At 33.5% G+C, this 24547-nt stretch overlaps 1 protein-coding gene across 5 annotated transcripts in view; it reads left to right on the top strand.

Moving 5' to 3' along the window:
* SENP6 (SUMO specific peptidase 6) overlaps positions 1–24547 on the top strand; it is a 115718-nt gene that overhangs the window by 33864 nt on the left and 57307 nt on the right. For 3 of the 5 annotated variants that reach the window (XM_037034358.1, XM_037034360.1, XM_037034356.1), the window contains exons 2-6: positions 620–713; positions 2660–2720; positions 13495–13640; positions 14624–14728; positions 21242–21262. In XM_037034358.1, coding sequence (XP_036890253.1) covers positions 620–713; positions 2660–2720; positions 13495–13640; positions 14624–14728; positions 21242–21262 — 427 coding nt within the window. The remainder of the gene's footprint in view (positions 1–619; positions 714–2659; positions 2721–13494; positions 13641–14623; positions 14729–21241; positions 21263–24547) is intronic. The other 2 variants (XM_037034357.1, XM_037034359.1) reach the window with 2 other exon arrangements.

The following is a 24547-nucleotide window of genomic DNA, read 5'->3' as shown; positions in this document are numbered from 1 at the left end:
CATTTGTCACATGGCTTCAAATGACAACTTCAGAACTTTTTTGATACCCACTTTCCAATTAACAGTTTCGTGGAATTTCAGCCATGCACTGATAAAATTTTTAAAACTTATAATGGACATGTTTGGTGTTCTGTAATAGAGTTTTAGTTTTGTTGTTAACAAATCAAGTTCATCATAATGCCAACACAGAAATCTTTGATTTGTTTCTCTTCTATTAAAAGGCAGAGGTGGAGGTAAAGAAAAGGTTAGTGATATGGGTATGGTTCTCATAAATAAGGCAAGCAAGCTTACAGGAACTAATTTCTAGAATCAGGGATGAATCATAGAGATACAGGGTTGATTTAAAAAAATATTTTATACATATCCATATGTCCCCCATTTTTATTATATTGTACTGATTTGAACTTCTTTCTTTAGCATATTCATGCATATGCATGACTGTAAATTAGCAGAAACAGATTTTAATGTGTTCTTTTTGTCTTTAGAGGAAATAAGGTGCTTATAAGAAATAAAGGGGAGCAAAATCTAGACTAAGCAAAGAGCAAGGGGAATGCTCAATTTTATTTTATATTTAATAGCTCTTCTAATGAATACTTACCTCAGTTTGTTTCTATTTCAGCTTTGACTAGATCAGAATCTAAAAGAGATGGAGGTTTTAAAAATAATTGGAGCTTTCATCATGGAGAAGAAAGTGAAGGAGATACAGAAAAAGAGTAAGATTTTTTGCCCTTCGGATACTTTATAAGAATGAAACTTCTTGTTAGAAAAGCAGTTTATATTCCATGGCAATATTTTTAAGAGTATGGTATTCTTAGGAAAATACTGAGCTCTTTTACAGTAGCATTAAGGAAAGAAAAAGCAATTACTTATTGATAAATAATTTTGCTGTTATATTTCTTCATCTTTTGAAATGTATAAATATGTGCATGTAATACAAGTAACCTTATGATTGAATATCAACCACACTACAGATTTCCAACTAAACAAATTGTTCTTTAATAAAAAAATAAACACAGTGATTTGCAGAGCCACCATTTATCAGTAAGTAAACCCATATTAAGACCTCAGAATTTCATACGAAGTTCAAGTCCTGGAATAACTTTCTTCCCAACTGTGCACTGACCCCACCACCACATCCATTTTAAGATCAGATTACTACCAGGGAAGGCAGAAGCACTATAAATGATAAACACAGGTGTTGACCTTGACAGAAGTTAAACAAAGTGTTCATTACATTTGTTAGTGTACTAGGAATTACTTTTGTGAAAAATCTTAAATAATGGATATAATAGAACCTTTAACATTGTTCAGGGTTTGTATTAGAAATTCAGCATTGCTATTAGTTTCTTGGTTTATTGATCTGGCTTTTCCCCTAACCAGAACAAATAGCAAATTTAGAGAAACACAAATATATACACTTGGTTCTACCAAAACTGTAAGTATGTTTTAGAAATTTTACACAAGAAGTCACCCAGCGTATACTGGCTGAATATTGTAGGTGCTTCACCTCTGTCTGGGCAGCAGCTCCATTTATCATTACTGCTTTATGTGCCTTTACCTATGAGATATTGAACTGAAGTAAGTTTCTGTTTAACAGAGAGCTTGGAGCTGGGAAGTTTCTCACTTAAAATTGGTATAATATGGTCTTTTATTTCCTATCTTTTTAATTTAAAATAATTTTTTGTTACATTAAGTACCTATGAAGTTTAGAAAAATTGGAATTAAATCTGAAATTAAGATGAATAGAAAGTATACCCCCTTTTAAACATTTTTTGTAAAATATTTGGAAGGAGAATTTTTAGCATAAAAACTAATATATATAAACAGTAATGAAACAAACATTTTATATTTTTATCATAAATAGGATTTTACTAAAAATAGCTTGGTAGAGTTGTTTTCAGAAGGGTGTATTTTTTAAGTTTCTTTGTCAGAAGATTTGTTATGGGCATGTAAAAAAAGTTGTGTTTTAAGGTGCTACCTGCCCTGTATGCTGTATGAATCATAATCTGGTTCATTATTTATAATTGAATACTTAGGGGCTTTGGCTTTTGAACATGTTGAGGTTAAAATGAACTTTTTATTAATAGATGTATCAGTTTAGTCTTTGAGAATCTCAGGCCAGTGATTCTCAGTAAAGGATTGGTAATTCCTTCAAAGTGGTAGATGTATAACTGTTTTACTGTGGTAGTACTATTGAAATTACTTTCTTTTCATTAGCTAAAATTTTCTTACCAGTTTGTTTCATCTCTCCTTGTTTCTCTGTCCTTCCCCACTAATTGTAAATACAAGACAGAAAGTAAAAATGAGTGACCATATGAAATTCATGTATAAGAAAATAAATATTGTCTTCATTTATAGCAGGGATCAACAAATGATGACCCATGGGCCTCCTCTGGCCCACTACTGGATTTTTGTTAATCGTTTTAATAGACTACAGCCATACATGTAATCTATGGCAGATATTATACTACAATGGCAAAGATGAGTAGTTGTTACAGAGACTGTATGGCATACAAAGGCTAAAATATTTCCTTTACAAAAAAGTTTGCTGATCCCTGAATTATTGTATTAGGTGAGCAAAGAGGTTAAAACCTCCGAATGTAATGTATGGGTTATAATTGCTACTTAAGGTTATTTTTCCCCCTTATTTTTTATGTAGTGAGGCAAATCTACTCCGTGTAGATGAAGATGAAGATTCTGAAACATCAAAAGGAAAAAAGGCAAGTGTTGTTTTTTTTTTAATTTTAAAAATGTTTTTAGGTTATGTACTTAAAAATGAATATATCAAAAGAAAATGTTAACATTTTTAAATGGTAAGTCCCAGCCACTCTCTTTCCTATCCCAGAGGCAAACAGTGTTCCCAGTTTCTTGTTTATCCCATCAAATATTTTATATGTTAAAACAAAAATATATATACTGTCTTAACCCCTTATACTTAAACATTTGGTAATGTTCCCACTTTTTCTAATTTTCTAAAAATTAATATATCTGGAGATCATCCATGAGAGTTTATTAAGAGTACTCTCGTTTTTTTCAATGGATATTTCATTTTATGATGTATAATTATTATCCAATACCCCCTAATTTATGATGTTATCAATTATCTCCCCCTAAAATAATGTTAAGTAAATTAGCCCTCTTTATGGGTTATTTTGCACACATACAGGTGTATCTGTGGGATGAATATAGAAGTAAAGCTGCTGTATCAGTACAGATCCATTTCTCATTTTGTTACACTTGATGGACAGTTATCATCAATGTCAGAGAGTGCCCATTTCCTTAAGCTTTGGTTACAATGAAAAATAGTATCTCAATGTAGTCTTATTGTGCATTTCTTTTATTATGAGTGAGGTTGAACACATTTCATATGTGTGTAATTCATTTCTTTTTGATAACTGTCAGTTAATATATTTTGCTGATTTTTCTATTTGGTCTTTAAAATAGTATTAATTCATAGGAATTCTGTTCATACTGAGTCTGAGATACACATTTTTTCTCATTTGTAACCATTGAACTCTAGATGCATATTATAATTTCATGACATGGTTTAGTTTAAAAAATTTTACATATTAGTACATACAATAATGATGAATTCATTTATAACAATTTCTTAGGTTTGATGAAATACTGGGTTTTTTTTTTTGGAGACATTGGCTTGTTGCTTTGATGCTAGTTGCTAATATTTTCTTTTAGGTATATTTTATTGATTAGGCTATTACAGTTTTCCCAATTTTTCCCCCTTTATCCCTCCTCTACCCTGCACTCCCCAACCCTCCAGCATTCCCCATCCCTTGCCTTAGTTCATGTCCATGGCTCATACATACAAGTTCTTTGAGTTCTCTGTTTCCTATATCATTTCTGACCTCTCCCCATCTATTAATGCCTACTAATTATGCTTCTTCTTCCCTGCACCTCCCCCCCCATTCCTCCCTTCAACCTCCCCACTGAAAACCCTTCATATGATGTCCATCTCTGATTCTGTTCCTATTCTATTGTTTGCTTAGTTTTTTGTTTTTCTTTTATTTTTTTTAGATTTATTTGTTGATAGTTGTGAGTTTTGTCATTTTACTGTTCATTTTTTATATCTTCTTCAATTTCTGAGATAAGTCCCCTTAACATATGGCTTGGTGATGGTGAACTCCTTTAACTTAAACTTATCTGGGAGGCACTTTATCTGCCCTTCCATTGTAAATGAAAGCTTTGCTGGATAGAGTAATCTTGGATGTAGGTCCTTGCCTTTCATGACTTCAAATACTTCTTTCCAGCTCCTTCTTGTCTGTAAGGTTTCTTTTGAGAAATCAGCTGATAGCCTTATGAGCACTCCTTTGTAGGTAACTGTCTCCTTTCCTCTTGTAGCTTTTACGATTGTCTCTTTGTCTTTAATCTTGAGTAACTTAATGATGATGTGCTTGGTGTGTTCCTCTTTGGGTCTAACGTCTTTGGGACTCCTTGGGCTTCCTGGAAGTCTGTTTCCTTCGCCAGATTGGGGAAGTTTTCCTTCATTATTTGTTCAAATAAGTTTTCAGTTTTTCGCTGTTGTTCTTCTCCTTCTGGCACCCCTATAATTCAGATATTGGGATGTTTCAAGTTTTCCCAGAGGTTCAAAAGTTTCTCCACATTTTTTTGAACTCTTCTTTCTTCATTCTATTCTAATTGGATATTTATTTCTTCCTTTTGTTCCAAATCGTTGCTTTGAGTCCTGATTTTTTTCCCTAAAGGAAGGAAAATCGCTGTTATTCCCTGAATGTTTTGCTTTATTTCATTTTGGGTATCTTTTTTTAAAAAAATTTAATTCTTGTTCAAATACAGTTTTCTGTCTTACATTCCCAGCTCTGCCCCCCCAGTGCTCCCCACCTCCCTCCCATTTCCGCCCCCCACCTTAGTTATTGTCCCTGTGTCCTTATATTTGTTCATGTGAGTCCTTCCCCTTTTCCCCTGTGATTCTCCCCCCTCTCCCCTTTGATCCCTGTCAGCCTGTTCCATATTTGAGTGTCTTTGGTCATATTTTGCTTGCTTGTTTGTTTTGTTGTTTAGATTCCCGTTAACAGTGATATCATATGGTATTTGTCTTTCACCGCCTGGCTCATTTCGCTCAGCATAATGCTTTCCAGTTCCATCCATGATGTTGCAAAGGGTAGGAGCTCCTTCTTCCTTTCTACAGCATAGAATTCCATTGTGTAAATGTACCATAGTTTTTTGATCCAGTCATTTACCGATGGGCATCTAGGTTGCTTCCAACTCTTGGCTATCATAAATTGTGCTGCTATGAACATCGGGGTGCATAGGTTGTTTTGGATTGGTGCTTCAGGTTTCTTAGTTCTTTCATTTTTCCACCAAGCTCAATCAGTTCTGTAAGCATATTGATTACCAGGGCTTTAAATTCTGCATCAGATTGGTTGGCTATCTTCTCATTGCTTAGCTCTCTTTCTGAAGTTTTGATCTGTTCTTTCATTTGGGCCCTATTTCTTTGTCTTGGGGCACCTGTTAAGTTGTAAGGAGTCAGGGCCTTAGGTATTCACCAGGGCACGGCAACCTTCCTGGCTGTGCCGTGGTGCTGCCTGTGGCAGTGGGGTCAGAGAGGGAACAGTGCAGCTCACCTGCTGGGCTCTAGTGCACTTTCCAACTAACTCTTGTGTGAGACTGGGAGTTTCTTCTACCAAGGCCACTGTAGTCCACAGTTAGCTGAGTCTAAGTTTTTCTGTTCAGTTAGCACCAACTGCCTCAGGGCAACCAGCCCCGCCCATGGGGTCAGCTGCTGTTCTGAGTGGCATGGCAGCTCCGCTTGCAGGTTCTCAGCCATCTCCACCTGTAGGTTCCTTGGCTGTCCGCCGCCTTGCCTTACTGGTCTGGTTCTGATTGACTTTTTCTTTAATTCGTTGGTTGTCGTTGTTCCATGTAGTTTGATTTTCTGGCACTTCTGATTGTTTGATTTTAGATCAATTGTTGTCCTCCATTTGGTTGTGCAAGGAAGTGAGGGGTTTCTACCTATGCCTCCATCTTGACCAGAACTCTCATTGTGCCCCTTTAGAATCTATCTCTTTCATCGGCCATTATCTTTGTGGATGTTTCTTTTCCACATTATTCTTCCTAGAACTTTTATCCAGCATATTAAGGCCATCATTTTTCTTTTCAAAACCTGTATTTTATATATAAAAGAAAAAAGAAAGGATAACAACAGATCCTGATACAACATTCTTAACTAATTTCCTCAGATGTATCTTCTAACTCAGTAACTTTTATCTTCAGCATTATCTAACCTGAAGTTTAATCTGTCCATTTATATATTTAAAAACATTTCAATGATATTTTTTGTAGAACTTCTATTGATTCTTTCAAAATTTTCTGTATTTTCCAAAAACAATTCTTTCTGTACTGTTTCCCTTTTTGTTTTAAGAATTTAAATGCCTTTAATATGCATTTTTAATGTCTCTAATGATTTAGTTTATTATTTTAGGTTATCTTATTTGAAGTTCTTAGTTGTTAAATTATTGAATATTTGGTTTTTAGTTAAACTGACTACATGATGTTTGGTGTTGGAAGATACCACATACTGATACCGGGTTGGCCAAAAAAATGATTTAGTTTTTCCCATACAATGACTTTAGTGGTGCTTAATTGTCCTGAACTTCATTTGAAACAATTTTGTTAAGAGTGTATTGATAATTGTCATATCATTGTGCATTTTAAAAAACATCAAAATTAGTGAGTTTTTGTGTAGCCATTTTAATACTGAATGGAAGAACATACAGAATATTTTCAGTGTATTATGCTTTATTATTTCAAGAAAGGTAAAAATGCAGCTTAAAAGCGAAAAAAGATTTGTGCAGTATATGGAGAAAGTGCTATGACTGATGGAACATGACCCTAGAGGAACAGTTTGCCAGGAAGATGTCAAAAGTGGTTTGTGAAGTTTCTTGATATTATTGACATTTTGGCCAAATAGTTTTCTCTGGGGCTGTTTTATGCATTGGAAGATGTTTAGCAGCACCCCTGTCCTCTACGCACTAGAAGCCAATAGTGGGAGACAGCTGACATACTCAAAATATCCAAATCAATAAAGTAGTTATTGAAAAAGAAATATGTATATTTTTTTGTAGAAAAAAACCGAACAGACTTTTTGTCCAACCCAGTAATTTATGCACATGTAGCTGCCCCAATGAGTATTTACTTATGCAGCAAATATATATTGAGCAAAGTTTTAAATACTAGGGAGGAAAACAGATGTGTTTCTTGTTCCTGTGGAGTTTATATTCTAGTAACTGGCTGTGATCTTTACTTACTTAATAATTAACGTTTTAATACAGGGGTTGGCAAAACAAGCCCCACAGACCAAATCCAGCCTTTTGCCTATAGTCTGTGAACTAGAATAGTTTTCACATTTTTTTAAATGGCTAAATCAAAAGAATACTATTTCATGACATATGAAACATATTCAGAGTTGTGTCCTTAAATAAAGTTTTGTTGGAAAACAGCTATGCTCATTTGTTTATGTATTGTCTTCGACTGCTTTTGTGCCACAAGAACAGATTTGAATTATTTGGACAGAGTCGAATAGTTTTTTTAAGTGGTATCTTTTCCATTACCTTAAAAAAAAGATTTTCATTTATTTATTTTTGGAGAGAAGGGAAGGGAGGGAGAGTAAGACAGAGAGAAACATTGATGTGGGAGGGAAACTTGACTGGTTGCCTCTCACATGCCCCCAGCTGGGACCTGGCCTATATAACTCAGGCCTATATAACCCAGGCCTGTGCCCTCATGGAGAACCAAACCGTCAGTCTTTTGGTTTTCAGGCCAACACTTAATCCACTGAGCCACTTCAACCTGGGCTCCATTACCATTTATCCCCCTTATATCCTTTGGAGTTGAGTAGTTTTGACAGAACCTGTATGGCCCTAAAGCCTAACATATTTGTTATCTGACTCTAGAAGAACAGTTTGCCAGTTCCCTATACTGTTGTTTATACCGTGCAAATGTGTTGTATATAGAGTGATATTAGAGAAACATAGCTTTTTTGGATAGGGGTATATAGAGTAAACAGACAGAATATCAGACTCTTTGCCAGCTAAAACTGTTCACTTTTTAAGATGGTTGTGAGAGTTATGAGACTATATAATCCACATAGCACGTGGCACCAGGAAGTCCTCCATGAATTTACTATATTATCATTATCAAATGCAGTGTTAATCAACCTGCGTAAACTGTATTTCTGTGTAAATTATGATGTGTTTATAGTTGCTTAACCTGATGTCAGTAAGACCCATGATATAGTTAGTTTTGTAACCATGTGATGATTTTGTGTTAATCCGTCTGTCTGTAGTAGTTCTCCTGATAATGTGTTTGCATTAGCTAGAAAATTGTCTTAGGCCACTAGTGAGGGGACAAAGAATAGGGAAACCTCCAGAGAAAATACTATCTTGACTTTCGTAGTTGTAGTGCTCTAATTTGTGACATAGTCAACCATAAATGGCTCAATTTTAACTTATTTTATACCTTATTTGCCCCAGAATTTGATATGGATAACTAAGATCACAAATAAAATAAGAAAAATAAAAATTATTAATTAGGCAGAAGGAAGTAGATGTGCCAGGCATCTAATGCAATTTTTGTTGTAATTTAATTCAACAGTTAGCTCTGTTTGTCTGAAGAGAATCTTTTACAAAGATTTACATCTTGTGATTCTCCTATGGAGTGTTTTTTTCCCCCCCTTGGAGCCACCTTCTAAGTATAACAGATGGTAGGGAATGTTTTCTAAGGAAATTTGACAATATAATAAATGTTTTTCATGAGATACAGCTATCTGACAAAGCTAGAAGTACTGGTTGTTGCTGACTGAAGTGGATATAGCTTTTGATAGTAACCAACTTCTAGGCACAGAATTGAGAAATTTAAGAATTTAGCTTATATAGATCTAATTGCTTTAATGATGGGCTTTAGATTGTCTGTTGCTATACCAAAATGCTTTCTCAAAAAGAAAATATTGAAAATGTATAAGCACTTAATCAGTAAGATGGTTGAATTAGCTGAGTTATATGCTTATACTCGTATATTGAATGAGATAATTTTAGTTTAAACAATTCTTAAGAGGATTACCTTTCTACATTTTTATTAAGGGATTTTTAGTATAGTTCTTTTGATTTTTGAGATGTTCTGAATTCTAGTTATCTTGAGTCATTTTTAAAATAACATTGCTTATTTTTGCCTCTACTTAACAATCAACATTTATATTTCTACACACAACACTATAAAAATTCATGCAGTGTTACATGAGAAATCATAGCATTTGGAGTTAGATCAGTCATTTTTTAAATTTAAATTTTATTTTTCAATTACAGTTTACATTCAGTATTTGTATTAGTTTCAGGTGTACAGCACAGTAGTTAGACAATCATGTACCTTACAGAGTGTTCCCCCTGATATTTCCAGTACCCATTTGACATCATAGATAGTTACTGCAATATTATTGACTATGTTCCCTATGTGTATTTTACAGGAGTAAAATCAGTCTTAGTTCCAATCCATTTAACTAGTTTGGAGAAGTTTCCTTGCTTTTTAAGTTCACTCTTCATAACATAGGGATAGGGCTTCAGTAAAGTTTAAATGACATGTGGTAGATTTTGTTGAGAAAAAAACAGAAACTGAAGTGGGAAATTTGGGTGTATTAATCTTGTCATTCAGTAGTGTCAAGCAGTTGATCTGATGTTCAAGGTATAATTGTTGAATCCCATTCTAAAGAACTACTGAAATGTATAAATATGGAGATTAAATGATATTGATTATAAGATAATTAGCATAATGCCTATTCATAGCAAGCACTCAATGAATAGTAGTTGTGATAACTATATACAGGAATGAAATTAGCATATTTTGCCATGTATAATATGCACTTTTTGCTCAAATTTTTTAGGGTAACGTAAGGATGCATGTTATGCATTGGTATAATGACTACATGCCATGGGTATAAAAATGGGCATAATAATCTTGTTTATAACATACATAAACATCGGTGCACATTATACATGGCAAAATATGATATATGGTCAGTTTGTAATGGAAATTTTTTGCTTCCAAGGTGTTTAACATGATATATATGATATCATGATATATGAGGTCTGTCCAGAAGGTATCCAGCCATGTAATTAGAAAAATAAAGACATTGAAAAAGATACAAGAAACATTTCACATAGGACAATGATGCCTTTGTCCCCTTCAGAGTAGGTACCTTGGGACCTCACGCAGTTCTCCCAGTCACTATCGGTTGCCTTGTCATATTTTCCTGAATCTCATGGAGGGTTTGAAATCTCTACCCTTTTGGTGATTTTAGTTTTAGGAAAAGCCAGAATCGCAGGTCACTAAATCTGGGATGTGGCTGGGCTAAGTCACCTGGTTGATACAATGTTTCACCAAAAAACTGCATTAGACATGATGTAGGTGCATTGTTTTGATGAAGCTGCCAATCACCAGTTGCCCATAGCTGCCGCCTTCTGAATCATGAGTAGTTTCTGCAGAGGAATGTTCGAGCTTAATGCAAATTTGATGCAGATTTGTTGCTGTACTCACTGTCATTTTGAATGTGATGGCCACACAGTACCCATGCTCACTCAATGGCATCTACTATCCCCACTGACTAGTACATTGAAGTTGTCATTATTCACACATGCTCATTCCAGCCCACTCTCTTTGGCTGCCAGGTTACATTGATTCACACAAATCATTCTTGTCATATTAACAACAGCTGGACTTTTTCCAGAGAAGCCTTGTATATCAACATCACCTAGAGCCATGGCTCTTCAACATTAGTGTATATCAGAATCACCTGGGAGGTTATAGCAACAAATACCTCACTGTCCCCAGTTTCTGATTTTGGAAGTCTGGAGTGGGTCCTGATCATTTGTATTTTAAAGTGTTCCCAGGTGATGTAGATGTTGCTTATCTAGCAACCACACTTTAAGAAACATTTACTTAAGTCATTAAAAAAAAAGTAATGAGGGAAGAGGCCAACATCAAAATGACTGGATAGGCCTAATTTTTCGTGGCTCAATGAAGCTTAATGACCAACTGTTTATGATAAAATAATTTATGGGCTTTCTAATTGAAGATATATGTGTTTCTAATTGAGCAAGACTGTTACTGAAATTCTATCTGTCCATTCCAGAAATAGACCATTTGTATATGTGTTACATCTTTTGGTAAACATGAAATAACCCCATGGTTACAAGGAAAGTTGAGTGGCTGGAAGGAGACAACAAGCCTATTTCATTTCTAAATCATTACCTTCCCACAATAACACTATATTTCCTCTGAAAAAATGCAGAAGTGGTTGTATTCTTTACTAGTGGAAATGAAAGAGTATGATAATCCCATTATTTTTATCTCCCATTGTTCTGTTCCTATTTTTAGTTTTTTCCCTTGGATTGATGGGCCTGCTTATGAATGGTAGCTATTGCATATGAAAAATCAGAGATAAGTTGAGGCGCAGGACAGTATTATCTTTGTCTAGGGGGGATATATGTTTACTTCTGGCTAATAACTAGGACTAGTAGCAGTCTCAGAGTACCTTAATCCAATGTTTCTCCAAATGTCTTCTTGTCAGCAATATCAGTATCACTTGTGCCCTTGTTAGAAATGCAAGTTCTCAGGGCCATCCCAGACCTGGTCATTCAGAATATACTGTAAAGGTCAGACACTGCAGTTTGTTTTAACAAACCACCCAGGTTACTCTGATTTACTCAAAATTTGAACCAGCTTATTTTGATTTACTCTTAATTGAAATGGAGGTTGAGATAATTGTAAACTGGATTTCACTCTGAGAAATACATATTTCACTCTAATATATAATTTCACTCTAATATATATTTCTAATAATTAGAGTGAAATATATATTTCACTCTAATTTACTCTTATTCATGGACTGTAGTCCTAATCCAGATTTTGAGTTGGTTACACGGTCCTTCATATTTGATAGGTCTTGAACTCCACTTTTTGCCTCCTTAGCTCTCTGAATCTGTTGGAAGTTCAGTATAGTTTCTCAGCTTTTCAGCTGTATCTTTGGGATCAAAAGGTGCCTTTGGAAAAGTATGACTCTGGGCTCAGATTTCTGAGTTTTCTTAATACTTGACTCCCTTGGTAGCCCTCAGATACCTGACACCCATTTTTTTTAAAATTTGTAGTTTGTCCAGCTTTTCTAGTTGTTTTCAGGGACTAGAGGGAAGATTGATCTGCATTACCTAATATGCCAGTAATTACCAAAGTGAAGGAGTCTGAAGTACATGGCTCTAAAAGATTACGAAGTAAAGACATGTCTCAAGAAGCAGAACTTGATAAGGAGCATGTCAAAAATAGGTCTTTTGGAATTTTGTAATGTAGATATACCTAAAAACAAAGATGGTTCTGGCACAGTGAGCTTTCTTTTTAGGACTTTTTTTGTGGCAACTATTAGGTTTCTATAGAGATGAGATAAGGGGGAGGGGAAAGGGAGACAAGTTGCTATCTTATGACTATATTTTCTTACAAAAGAGTAAAAAAGAAAATAAAATATTACACTGTTGTTTCAAAAATATAATTAAAGGATATAAGAATGATTTTTAAAATCTTGTGTTGGGTAAATTATCACTAAGAACCGAGGTCCTTTGTCCTGAGTCTGAAAGCAGCTTTTAAATTTTTTGTGCAATGAATGTGATAAAAGTAGGTTTCTTTTTGAAGAGCTTCCCAAGTAATGGGCCATTCTGTTGTCATACTGTGATCTACCTAAAGTGATTGTTATTGATACATTTATATTATCATTTGCAATGTTGAAAGTATGAAGAGGGCATCATGGTTTCTGTGTTCATATAGAAAGTTCTATGCTAAGACCAAAGTCATTGTAGTTGAAATGATAACTTACACTATATTTGGCTGTACTGCCCTAGAGATAGCAGCAAGGCCTGTTAGGCAGGGGAGATGTTTATTTTTTACTCTTGGTAAAGAGCTATCCTAAGATCATGTACCTTCATCCCTTATGTTTTTCTTTTAAGATCTTTTATTTATTTTTAGAGAGAGGAAGGGAGGAAGGAAGAAAGGGAGAGAAACATCCATATGGTTGCCTCTTGCACACCCCCCACTGAGGACCTGGCCTGCAACGCAGGCATGTGCCCTAGATTGGGAATCGAAGCAGTGACCCATTGGTTCGCAGGCTAGCACTCAATCCACTGAGCCATACCAGCCAGGGCATCCCTTGTGTTTTTGTCTTTTCATTTTCTCAGATATCTTTAGAGATATTTAAATGAAAAGAAGATAATGTCATAAGTACCCATCCTCCTACGTATTTGTGTCGTACTTAGGAAAAAAGTATTGCAATTTAGTTACTCTTGGATTTATGCCGCTGCCATCCTTCCCACTCCTCCTTAATAGCTGGTACTTTTTACTACCCTGTTCATAAATGGATTTTAAAGTAGCTGTTGATAAATTATCATATTATAGTATTTGTTGTTTCTATAACACCTATGGATTTTTTTCCAGTTAAAAAATCGTCAGTCTGAAATTGCTGCTACTGGTTCTGGTGATTCCTGGAAGACATATGCAAGGCGAAACAAGACTGAAAATCTAAAACCTTTAAAAGGCAACCCAATTGGACTTAACATGTTGAGCAACAAAAAGAAACTGAGGTATAGGCACTTCACCACACATTCCTATAGAAAATATAAAGGCTTTGACACTAAAACTATCTTTGTGGCCAACTGGCCCAACCTATACTTTTCTTTTCACTTCTTGTTAGTAGGGCCACGAAGTAGAGTTGTCCCAGTGTATGGATTTTGATTCTTAGGAATGGAGTTATTTACAGTGATTTCTTGGTTATAAATAAATATATTGCAAGAAAATTTTCAGTAGACTAAGATTTATAAGATGAACTTGCTTTTATGTAGTTTGTAAAATCTCGGTTATGATAATAGAAGTAGAAGTCATTGTTGGGTAGATTGTCCTGTCTCATTTAGGGGAGTCTTGTCTGGAATATCTCAGTAAGGGTTTTTTTTTTTTTTTTTTACTTTAAAAGATTTTTTATTTCTCTTTTAGATACAACTCAGTCTTTCTTAGTAGTTGTCATAGTGAATCACTATTACTGACATGATGGGGCATCTCCCAGAAATACAGCTGAAAATCACTATTTCGTTTTCTGCTTTGTCAATTTACAGACAGACAGTTGAGCTTTATAAAGGCTAAGTAACTTTTGAGTCAGTGGGGGAGTCAGAAGTAGAATTTAGGACTCATTATTATTTTTTTATAATTAACATTTTTATTTTGGCATGTAAGAAAACTAGTATTTATAGTTAAAAACTTTTTATAAATAGCCTCTAAATAGAAAAAGAAAATATATTTGAATTAATTTATCAGAAATCTTACAGTACAAAGCATTCTTTTAGAATTCCTGATTTCTGTTTTACTATTTTACTCTTTATCTTCTTTCATGAACTATTGGAAACATTCAGAGACAAATTCAGAAAGTGGAGAACTCCTAATGGACAATTTAACATGGCCAGTTGGGTTTATCTATAAATTTTTTAAGTGATTTTGTTTATGTGCTCAGATTTTAAAGGATTTATTTTGCACATGTGTATGTAATTTTTTTTTACTTTGTTTCTTGAATTTGCAGTGAAAATACATCAAATGCATCATTATGTTCTGGAACTGTCATTGATGGTAGATGTTTTCATCATGCTAATTCACAGATACCATTAGTAAAAACAGCAGCTCAAAGGTAAGGATTCTGTTGCCTTTGTTTAATATATCCATACCATCCCCCTTAATAAGAGTTATTTCACTACTTTTTTAAAACCAATTTTTACTTGTGAAATTTTACTGTGTCTATGTTTATAAAGATATGTTCATGTCTTTGAAATAATTTATGTCCTAGAATTTTATTATTTTATAGCAACTTTTGAATAAACTACATTTTGTAAATAGAGACTTTTTAAATAAAAGCCACTCAGTTGCATTATATTCTAGTTAAATTACCCTAATTTCTTTACAACATTGAACTTAAAGCACCTGACAGAAATCTTCAGTTGGAAGTTTACCTCTGATGAATAAAACTAGTTAAAACTACAGTATAGTTTTCTTATAAGGTTTATAGGATTTTATGGTATCAAAATAAATCATGTTATTATTTTTAAATATTTAAGAAAAATTTTGTGTTTTAGTAGTTTTAACAGATTTGGATTTTCTCACTGGTTTTGAGAGTACTACTTTGAACCTTGAACTAATGAGAATAACAGTGGGGAAAGTGTTTTAAATGCTTTTGAGGTTTTTCATAACTATCAAAAAATGGTTATGAAATTTCAGTTCTCATTCAATATTATTTGACTAAGAAATTCTTAGGCTCTAACAAATAATGTGTTTATTTCTTGCATTGAATTGCTGCATAAAAATTTTTATAAGCAGTAAAATTTAAAGATTTGGTATGCATGCTAGATGCCATTCTTCATTATTTAAAAATACTAAGTGAGACTGCTACTTATTCAGAAGCAGTGTCTTGACTTTTAGAAACCATTGCTATGTTTACTATGTACATAGATTTGCTATAACATACATTTTTGACTTAAAAACCTTAAATGTTTCTCATATTAGGATAGTGAGAAAACCTTTTTTTTGTTTAAACATATTATTTTTATCATTGTTTTCAGAGTACAAAATGTAAAATATTTGAGAAATTCAACTAAAAAGAGAAATTACTGCACATAACATAAATAAGCTTGCTTTACTATAAAGTACACAAATCAAGCTCTCTGGCCTATATGTGGCAGAAACAAGAAAAATAAATAATTAAAGGAGAGGGGTATAGTTTCTCATACACTGATCTCATTAATGGAATCCATCACTGATAAATGTCTGTGTACTTGATATTATGAAAATGTGCTCAACGTTGAAATACTAATTTGTAATCAAGTGATATATTCTACAACCAAAAATAATGCTTTTGAAGTTATCTGTTATTTGGATTTATTTGCACTGTGACCTGTTCTCTCCATCCCTTCTTTCCTCATTGGCAGTGTTAAAAAACTGACTTTAATCTGGAAATTAGTTTGTTTTGTTTTATTCTAAGTCTCAGCACACAGTCTGCCTTGCATGTGTACCATTCCTTATGTGCATGAAAGATTAGATTCTCTTAAAAAGAAATGGTATTAGCTTGTAAAGTATTGTTTCTTTAAAAACAAAACAAAACAAAACTGGGTTAATTTGTATTTAAAGAAATGGTCCTTAGTGAAAATACTTGACAAGAACAACTAGGGACAATAAGGAAAACCTGAGGAGTTATGTCAGCAGGACAGATTCTACCTTTCTTACTTACAGAATAAGCATTTCTTACTCCTCTTGTTGCTCTGTGACTGACAGTAAAAAGATTTTGAAATTCAGACAAACCATTGAAAAATTTTCCAGTTTTCTTCTATCAAAAACATTCATTTCATACTACATAGCAGGCATAGAGAGGCACAGTGTAGTCATAGATGAATATGTCAAAGTCCATGCCTTGAAGCTCAAGTTTGATTAAGGTAGAGGTCAGAAAGACAAGTGAACAGATGATTACATAGTAAATGCAATAGTAGAGATGTACAGAGTATTATTAACGTAGCTTTTGAGTGCACTAGTTAAACAAGAACATTGCATGCAGTAGGAACCACATCTTCAAAGTCATAAAGAAAGGATGGTTTCTACATGGGTTTTCATTAGTGCAGGTCTCAGATGAGGGTGAGCACATTGGCTTTTATAGCTTCTAATTTTTATTATTTTCTCAATTCTTGATTTGAAATTAAAGAAAATGCCACCAGTTGGTAATTCATACATGCAGTCTATTCTTCTTGGGGTTAGTGCTATAACTTGTCTCCTCAGTAAATCAGACCTGCATTTTGAATAATTTACAGATCTTAGTAAGAAATGGGAACAAGTATGTCACACCTTTTAATCTAAAACCGATAGATGAAGATTATTAATGTATCAGATCACATTACAGTTCTAGCCTGTTTTCTTACTGCTATTTCAAATGTTAATTCATATTAAAAGAATTATTGTTTATACACTAATAGTGATGGAGGAAGATGATAGTATTTGCTATAGAAAAAAGCAATGTAAAAATTAAAAACTATATGTAACCCGATACCATTTTCACTCCTAACTTTAATCAAAAGCTCTTGCTACAAGAGCACATTTACTGATTTATGTTTTGTTTACATTTCACTTTTTTTCATTTTCGCTTTTTATTAAATATAGGTAAAAAAACCCTCGTAAGCCCATGGGGAAAGGAATATCCACAAAAGTATATGCACAAATGGGAAAATGGGCTCCTGGAATTAGCAAGATTTAATTATTAGTAAAAACAGTACTTTGAAATTACTTTTTTGAAGTCTAAATCAAGTCATGGATAATAGACTCAATCAGCCCTTCCTTGCTTGCTCCCTCCCTTTCTTTCTTTCTTAACTTTGAGAGCACTAGTATACCACTAGTTCAAGAATGAAATAGTGGAGGGAGAATGTATATTGACGTGTTTACAAAGTCCTACATTACTAATCAGGCTTCACTCTCTATTTTTTAAAGCACTTTTTATTTTTAAATAATATAAGCTCCTTGAGGGCAGGGCTGGATAATACGTACACACTAAGGAATCTCATAGAAGTACCATGAATTATAAATTAGGTATATCATAATAAATGAGCATGAGTATACATACGTTGTTTTTGTTTTCTTTCTAATTCCCTTGGTTTATTGAAAGAACCAAACCTTTTTCTTCTATTGCTACTACCTCTCTACCTCTTTCTTTTACTCCATACAGGTGAGTTTAAACAAAAAAAAATAAAATAAAATAAAACAAGAGCGTAATAAACTCTTGGGCATAAGTGTAGAGTTGGAAATGGATAGATTAGGTATTAATATGTAACTTTTGGTATTCATTTTCCTGTTCCTATAAATATAATTCCATAAGAAAAAAATACACATACGTAAGTAAATATTTAAACTTTTATGTTTATATTTTGCTTCATTTTAATAGAGGTGTAAAGATAATACTTCCTTATTTTTCTGTCATTTATGCAACATAAACTTATACAGGTTATCCCATATTTTTATTATGACAAATACTGCCACTTTTATTTCTATTTTGTAGATTTCTTTTTAAGTATATTTTATTGTTTATGCCATTACAGTTGTCCAGTTTTTTTCTCCCCTCTATCCCCTTGCACCCTGCATACCCTTTCCCATACACATTCCCCCCCCCACCTTATTTCGTGTTCATGGGTTGTACATATAAGTTCTTTGGCCTCATTTTCTATACTTTTAATATCTATCTGTCTATATATATATATATAGACACATGCATGCATACACACACATACATATATATGTGTGTGTGTAAACATTTCATGATTTTTTATTCCTTTAAAGATTTTATTTATTAACTTTTAGACAGAGGGGAAGGAGAAGAGAGAGAAACATCAGCGTGATGCTCTCATATGCCCTCACTAGGGGGCTGGCCTGCAGGCATGTGCCCTGACTGGGAATTGAACCAGCAGTCTTTTGGTTGCCAGGCCAGTGCTGAACTACACCAGCCAGGGCACATTTCCTATACTATTCTTAACTCCTCCTGTCTATTTTGTGCCTAGCAATTATGTTTCTTATTCCCTGTATGTTTTTCCCTCATTCTTCCCCTTCCTCTCCCCACTGAAAACCCTCCATGTAATCTCTGTTTCTGTGATTCTGTTCCTGTTCTAGTTGTTTGGTTAACTTTTCTTTTTTTTTAAGTTCAGTCGTTGATAGTTGTGTGTTTTCATTTTACTGTTAATAGTTTTGATCTTCTTTTTCTTATATAAGTCCCTTTAACATTTCATATATTAAGGGCTTGGTGATGATGAACTCCTTTAACTTGATCTTTTCTGGGAAGCATTTTATCTGCCCTTCCATTCTAAATGAAAGCTTTGCTGGGTAGAGTAATCTTGGATGTAAGTCCTTACCTTTCATGCCTTGGAATACTTCTTTCCAGCCCCTTCTTGCCTGCAAGGTCTCTTTTGAGAAATCAGCTGACAGTCTGATAGGAAGTCCTTTGTAGATAACTGTCTTCTTTTCTCTTGCTGCTTTTAAGATTCTCTCCTTATCTTTAATCTTGGGTAATGTAATTATGATGTGCTTTGCTGTGTTTCTTCTTGGATCCAGCTTCTTTGGGGCTCTCTGAACATCCTGGACTTGCATGTCTAGTTTCTTCGTCAGATTGGGGAAATTCTCCCTTATTATTTTTTCAAATAAGTTTTCAATTTCTTCCTCTTCATCTTCTCTTCCTGGCATCCCTATGATTCAGATGTTGGAACATTTAAAGTTGTTCCAGAGGTTCCTAAGTCTCTCCTCATTTTTTTTTGAATTCTTGTTTGTTCACTCTGTTCTGAATGGATGTTTGTTTTCCTTCTGTTCCAAATCTTTGATGTGAGTCCCAGTTTCCTTTCTTTCACTGTTGGTTCCCTGTCTATTTTTCTTTATCTCACTTGGCATAGCCTTTACTTCTTCCTCTATTTTGCAACTGTACTCAACCATTTCTGTGAGTATCATCATCACCAGTGTTTTAAACTCGGCATCTGATAGATTGTCTATGTCCTTATAGTGTAGCACTTTTTTCTAGAGTTTTGATCTGTTCTTTCATTTGGTTTATATTTATTTTTAAATATAAATATAATGTAACTGTTGTACCTGTTACATTGTAAGGGGGAGAACCTAAGGTATTTGCTAGGGTGAGGTTGTAGTACTGTATGTGAGGGAGGGGTCAGAGAGGGAGTAATACTGCTTGGTAGCTTACTCGCCTCTCATCCCACTTTTCATCACTTCCTTCACTCCCCACAGATTGTGCCCTTTCAGGTGCTGTTTCCCTGGAAGGGTGGGCTTGTGTGTGCTCTAGGATCCTGTGGACCTCTTTAACAGACTCTCTTGTGAAACTGGGAGTTCCTCCTACCACTGCAACCCCTACAGGTTTTTGTGGTCAGAGGTGTTGAGGCTTTTGTTTCTCATGCTGGTACTCTTGGTTGCAAGGTCTTACCCCCCAGTTGTTCTTCCGGGCTTATCCACACTGGAATGTAGGGTATTTTGGTCTGCTGGCCACTGCCTCCCTTGCCCTGGACTGCCATTTGCCACCTTGTTATACGCCTTCTCTGCCCAGGCTTCCTGTCTCCACCCCTCCTACCAGTTTGGATGAATGTTTCTTCTTTAACTCCTTGGTTGTCGGACTTCCATACAGTTTGATTTTCTGGCAGTTCTGGTTGTTTTTGTTTTTAGACTGGTTATTATCTTTCATTTGGTTGTGTGAGGAAGCAAAGCATATCTACCTACACCTCCATCTTGGCCAGAGCTTCATGTTATTCCATTTTTTTAAATAGCAAAGGTAAAATCTGAAATATGGCATCGTGTAATTCATAATAATTCTTTTTCTTAAATATTTTTAAAAATAAATGTTTATTTTCAGTGTTGTTTTTGTAAGTTACTGTATTTCTTTTTTTGTTAGGATTAAATTGATACTTATATATTCCACATGATAAGAATACAAGGGTTCATAATGGGCACTTGAGGATTTTGTAAACTATGTTTTGCTTTGAGTTCCAAATACTTTGTTACTTTTACAGTAAAAAAGAATATTTCTAGAATTTAATCATACTGTAATTGAGTATTTTTTATAATTTTACTCTTAAGTAATTGATGTTGATAGCTTTTTAGATGATCTATGACTGTGGAGAAGGTGCACCTTTTATACATTGGGCATGTGATTAGAGTCCATGATTGTAAATTGTAGGTCTTTCCTTATGTCCCAAACCATATACTAAGGCTTTGGTGCAAAAGTTTCAACCTTAAAAAATTTTTTTCTTACTCAGAAGCAAATAATCACAACTCATATTGGAACCATTAAAAATTCTATACCTTTTAGGAAATTATATTGTTCCTTGAAGACTATTTATATAACTACTATAACATCCTCAAATGTTTGATGGTTAAATAAAACTTTCAGTAATTTTTCATATCTTTGTACATTCTTTTTTCTGCCTTAAATGTTTAGATATGAACTGTTTGTGTTGATAAAAATTTAAAAAATTTATCTGACAAGATTCAGAACGTAGTATGTAACATATATAATGTGTTTAAAACATTAATCACGTTAACTTTTTGCCTTATTGACTACAGTTACTAAGCCTACAATAATATATCATAAATGAGGTCTTGCCTCTTACATTTTTTTTCTTTTTCATGTTTTAAGCAGTCTGGACCAAAAGGAAAGGTAAGCTTAATATTGATGAAATTAGAGCATGGGTATAACAGTAAATATCAGATGATTTATATGCTTTGAAAAATATCCATAGATTAGAGTCATCATTAAAACTTAGTAATTATTTTAATGAAAGGAGACATATTAATATCACAACATGATATTATTAAATCACAACTTGATTTATGTGGGTAGCATTTCATCATAATTCTTAATACACATTTTTCCATGAGTGGTTATTATATATTTATACTGGTGTGTGACTACTTTCCTTTTAAAGGTAGAATGTTTAAGTAAGTGCCTTAGTAGTAAAGTTGATTTCAGTTCCATTATTAAAATCTTTCTTGTTATATGTTACACTTCAGTAAAGGGGGGAAATGGAATTAGAATACCTGAAGCTTGGAGGTAAAATTCTTAACAATAAATGTATTCATATTCTGATCCAAAAATTTATAACAGAACTTTATGATTACTGGTTGTTCCCTTGTGACAGTAATGCCATACACATTCTTTAGCAGAAATGTTGCTTAATGTAAATAACATGGAAACAAATTCATGAGAATATACATTTCTTGAATAGCGAAATGGTTGTGATTCTACTAAGGCAAATGTCCACATGAGTGGCTTCTCTGCTCAACGTATGTATGTAAAATATTTTCTGTGTCTGCATATTTTTTCTTGCTGTCCTGTGCGTTTCAAAAGCATTTTATGAGTCTTCTCTCCCAAAATGGGTTAATAGCCCTTGTATTAAACAAGTACTTTCATGTAATTGGTGGAGGTCAAAAGAAGGGACATCCTGTGATTTTATTGACATAATTTTAACTCTAATTTTGTTTAAATGTATGGAGAAGGCAAAGTATACAACTTGCAAAATTTTATAAAATGTATGAACACCCAAGTTTCTAATACACAGTTTTAAAGATGATCCTGTCAGCAGAAGATTTAGGCATATTTTTAAATTCTGAAATACTTCACAAATATTTCTTGCTTTAAATGAATGGGTTATGCAAAATTTTGCTACCTGTCTTCTAGGAAAGAAAAATTATATTCCCATGGTACCTATTTTTGTTCTTGAGTAAATCATTATTATTGTCAGATAAAGATGACTCATTTTACATATGTTAAGTTTTTAACTCATAGGTGACTATATGTTTTAGAAGGCTATTAATTAGATGTTTTAAATAAAATTGCCAGAGAATATATATAAAATCACTCTTGATGTGATCATGTTTAAACAGACTTGTTTTAAACAAATAAATTCTTTTTTGTATACTATACTATAGATAAAATGTACTTACTGCTGTATTATCAGAATGATGTAAAGATTTTACGTTATTTTTTATTTATAATAAAAAATGTAGTCTTGGAGGATTTATACTAATTTTTTCTCTGACTGTTTTGGCTTCTTATGCATATTTCTGTAGAGAAATTTATTCACTTGTACATTTAGTACATATTTTAAAGACTCTGTGCCAGGTGCTCTTCTGGGAGCAGACAGAAATTCCTACCCTCTTGAAGCTTGCTTACATTCTTGTTGGGATAGTACTGGGGAAAAGTCAGAGATGTAGAAATAAGTAACCAGCATCAGTAGGTACATGGCTTACTCTAAAATGAATATGGTAATATTTGCTGAACTTAAAAGGTTTGTGAGAAGCTGATGAAATAATTATTTAAAACTGACTTATACAATGTAAAATTTGAAATTTCTGTGATACTAATAGGTACTGAAATGCTTTCTGTCTTTTGTACTAAGATTAATGCTAGGGGCTAGATGTGCAGCAGCAGCTTTTTCTAAATACTTTGTAATAAATATACCTGAGTGATTTATTTGGTGGCTTAGTTATTATTAGGTTGAGTTTAGGCCATTTAATCCTTTGTATCCTTGCCTAAAATTATTTTGTTTAGCTTTGTCAGAGATAATCTGAGAACAATTTTTGTGTCAGTAGATTTCACTTTTTATATTTTTTCACATAAGCTTTTTCCCTCAGTGAACACTAAGCCACATCTTTATCTTTTTTTCTGATGTTTTTTAGAGTAATAAAGTCCCTTAACACATGAGGGACAATCAGTGTTGTAACTAAGTGATTTATTTGTGTAAGAGAATGGTTTATCTAATAAGCAAAAGTTAGGTACTTGTGGAAGGCAATCTTTTCCATGGTATTACATACCACAGTGAGGTATGTAATAAGTGTAAAACTGAACTAAAATAAATAATAAATAAATAACAGTATTAAGATCCAGAGCCTACAAACAAAAAAATTATTGCTAGTGGGTGACTTTGACAACTTGAATGACTCAAATTTCTGACTCATAGATGGGTTGTGAATATAGTGTGTGTGACAGTGCCAGGAATTTAGAATATTTAATCTGGTGTTAGAACTGTTTCTTTTTTTCTTGTCCCTTATTAAAGTAACCTGTTGACCCTTAAGAAATTGAAGCACATAGTGATTTTTAAATTAAAGTTTTAAAATTTTATTTTTTATTATAAAGAATATGTGCATATTTTAGAGAAATTTGAAACAACAGAAAGGTACAAAAATGAAAAAAATACAATGAAAGAATAAATATGAAATACTAGAAATGTTTACTTAAAGGGTGTATTTGAAAAGATAAGTGTTATAATTAGAGATTTTATAAATTTTTTAAAAATCACATTGTTAGAAGCTTTTTAAAAAAGATTTTATCTATTTTTAGCAACAGGGAAATGGAGGGAGAAAGAAAGGGAATCATAGATGTGACTCTCGCACGCCCCAACTGGGGACCTGTCCTGCAACCCAGGGATGTGCCTTGACCGGGAATCAAATCAGGGGCCTTTCCATTTGCGGGAAGAGGCCCAACCCTATGAGCTACGTCATCCAAGACGTTATTAGGATATTGATATATTTCTTTCTAGTCATTTTTTCTTAATAACTTTTTAATATACCTTACACATGTAGAGTCATAATAAAAATGTGTATTCTGAATTTTCACCTAACAGTATGCTCTAGCATTTTTCCTTGCCATTAAGTTGGCTTCTAAATACTAATGACTTCATAATAGCTTGTCCTGAAGATACATAATTTATTTACCTATTAGGCCATTTCTGGTTTTTCTTACTGTTACATATATGACACAGTGATTAACAGATTTATATATAAATTTCTTAAGTGCATTTTTTGGGCTGTATTACAAACGTTTTTAATGTTTTTGGTAAGTACTGCTAATTGTTTTGCAGGGAGGTAATACCAGTATGTAATAGCATTTTAAATTGTTGTCTCAGGGTATTTGAGAATAAAATTATATTTCAGATGATACTGT

The sequence above is a fragment of the Sturnira hondurensis genome, unplaced genomic scaffold (genome assembly GCF_014824575.4).
Source record: "Sturnira hondurensis isolate 20B ecotype Veracruz unplaced genomic scaffold, ASM1482457v3 Scaffold0022136, whole genome shotgun sequence".
Lineage (NCBI taxonomy): Eukaryota > Metazoa > Chordata > Mammalia > Chiroptera > Phyllostomidae > Sturnira > Sturnira hondurensis.
The sequence above is the reverse complement of the archived record's forward strand: the minus strand, read 5'-3'. Positions and strand labels throughout refer to the sequence as shown.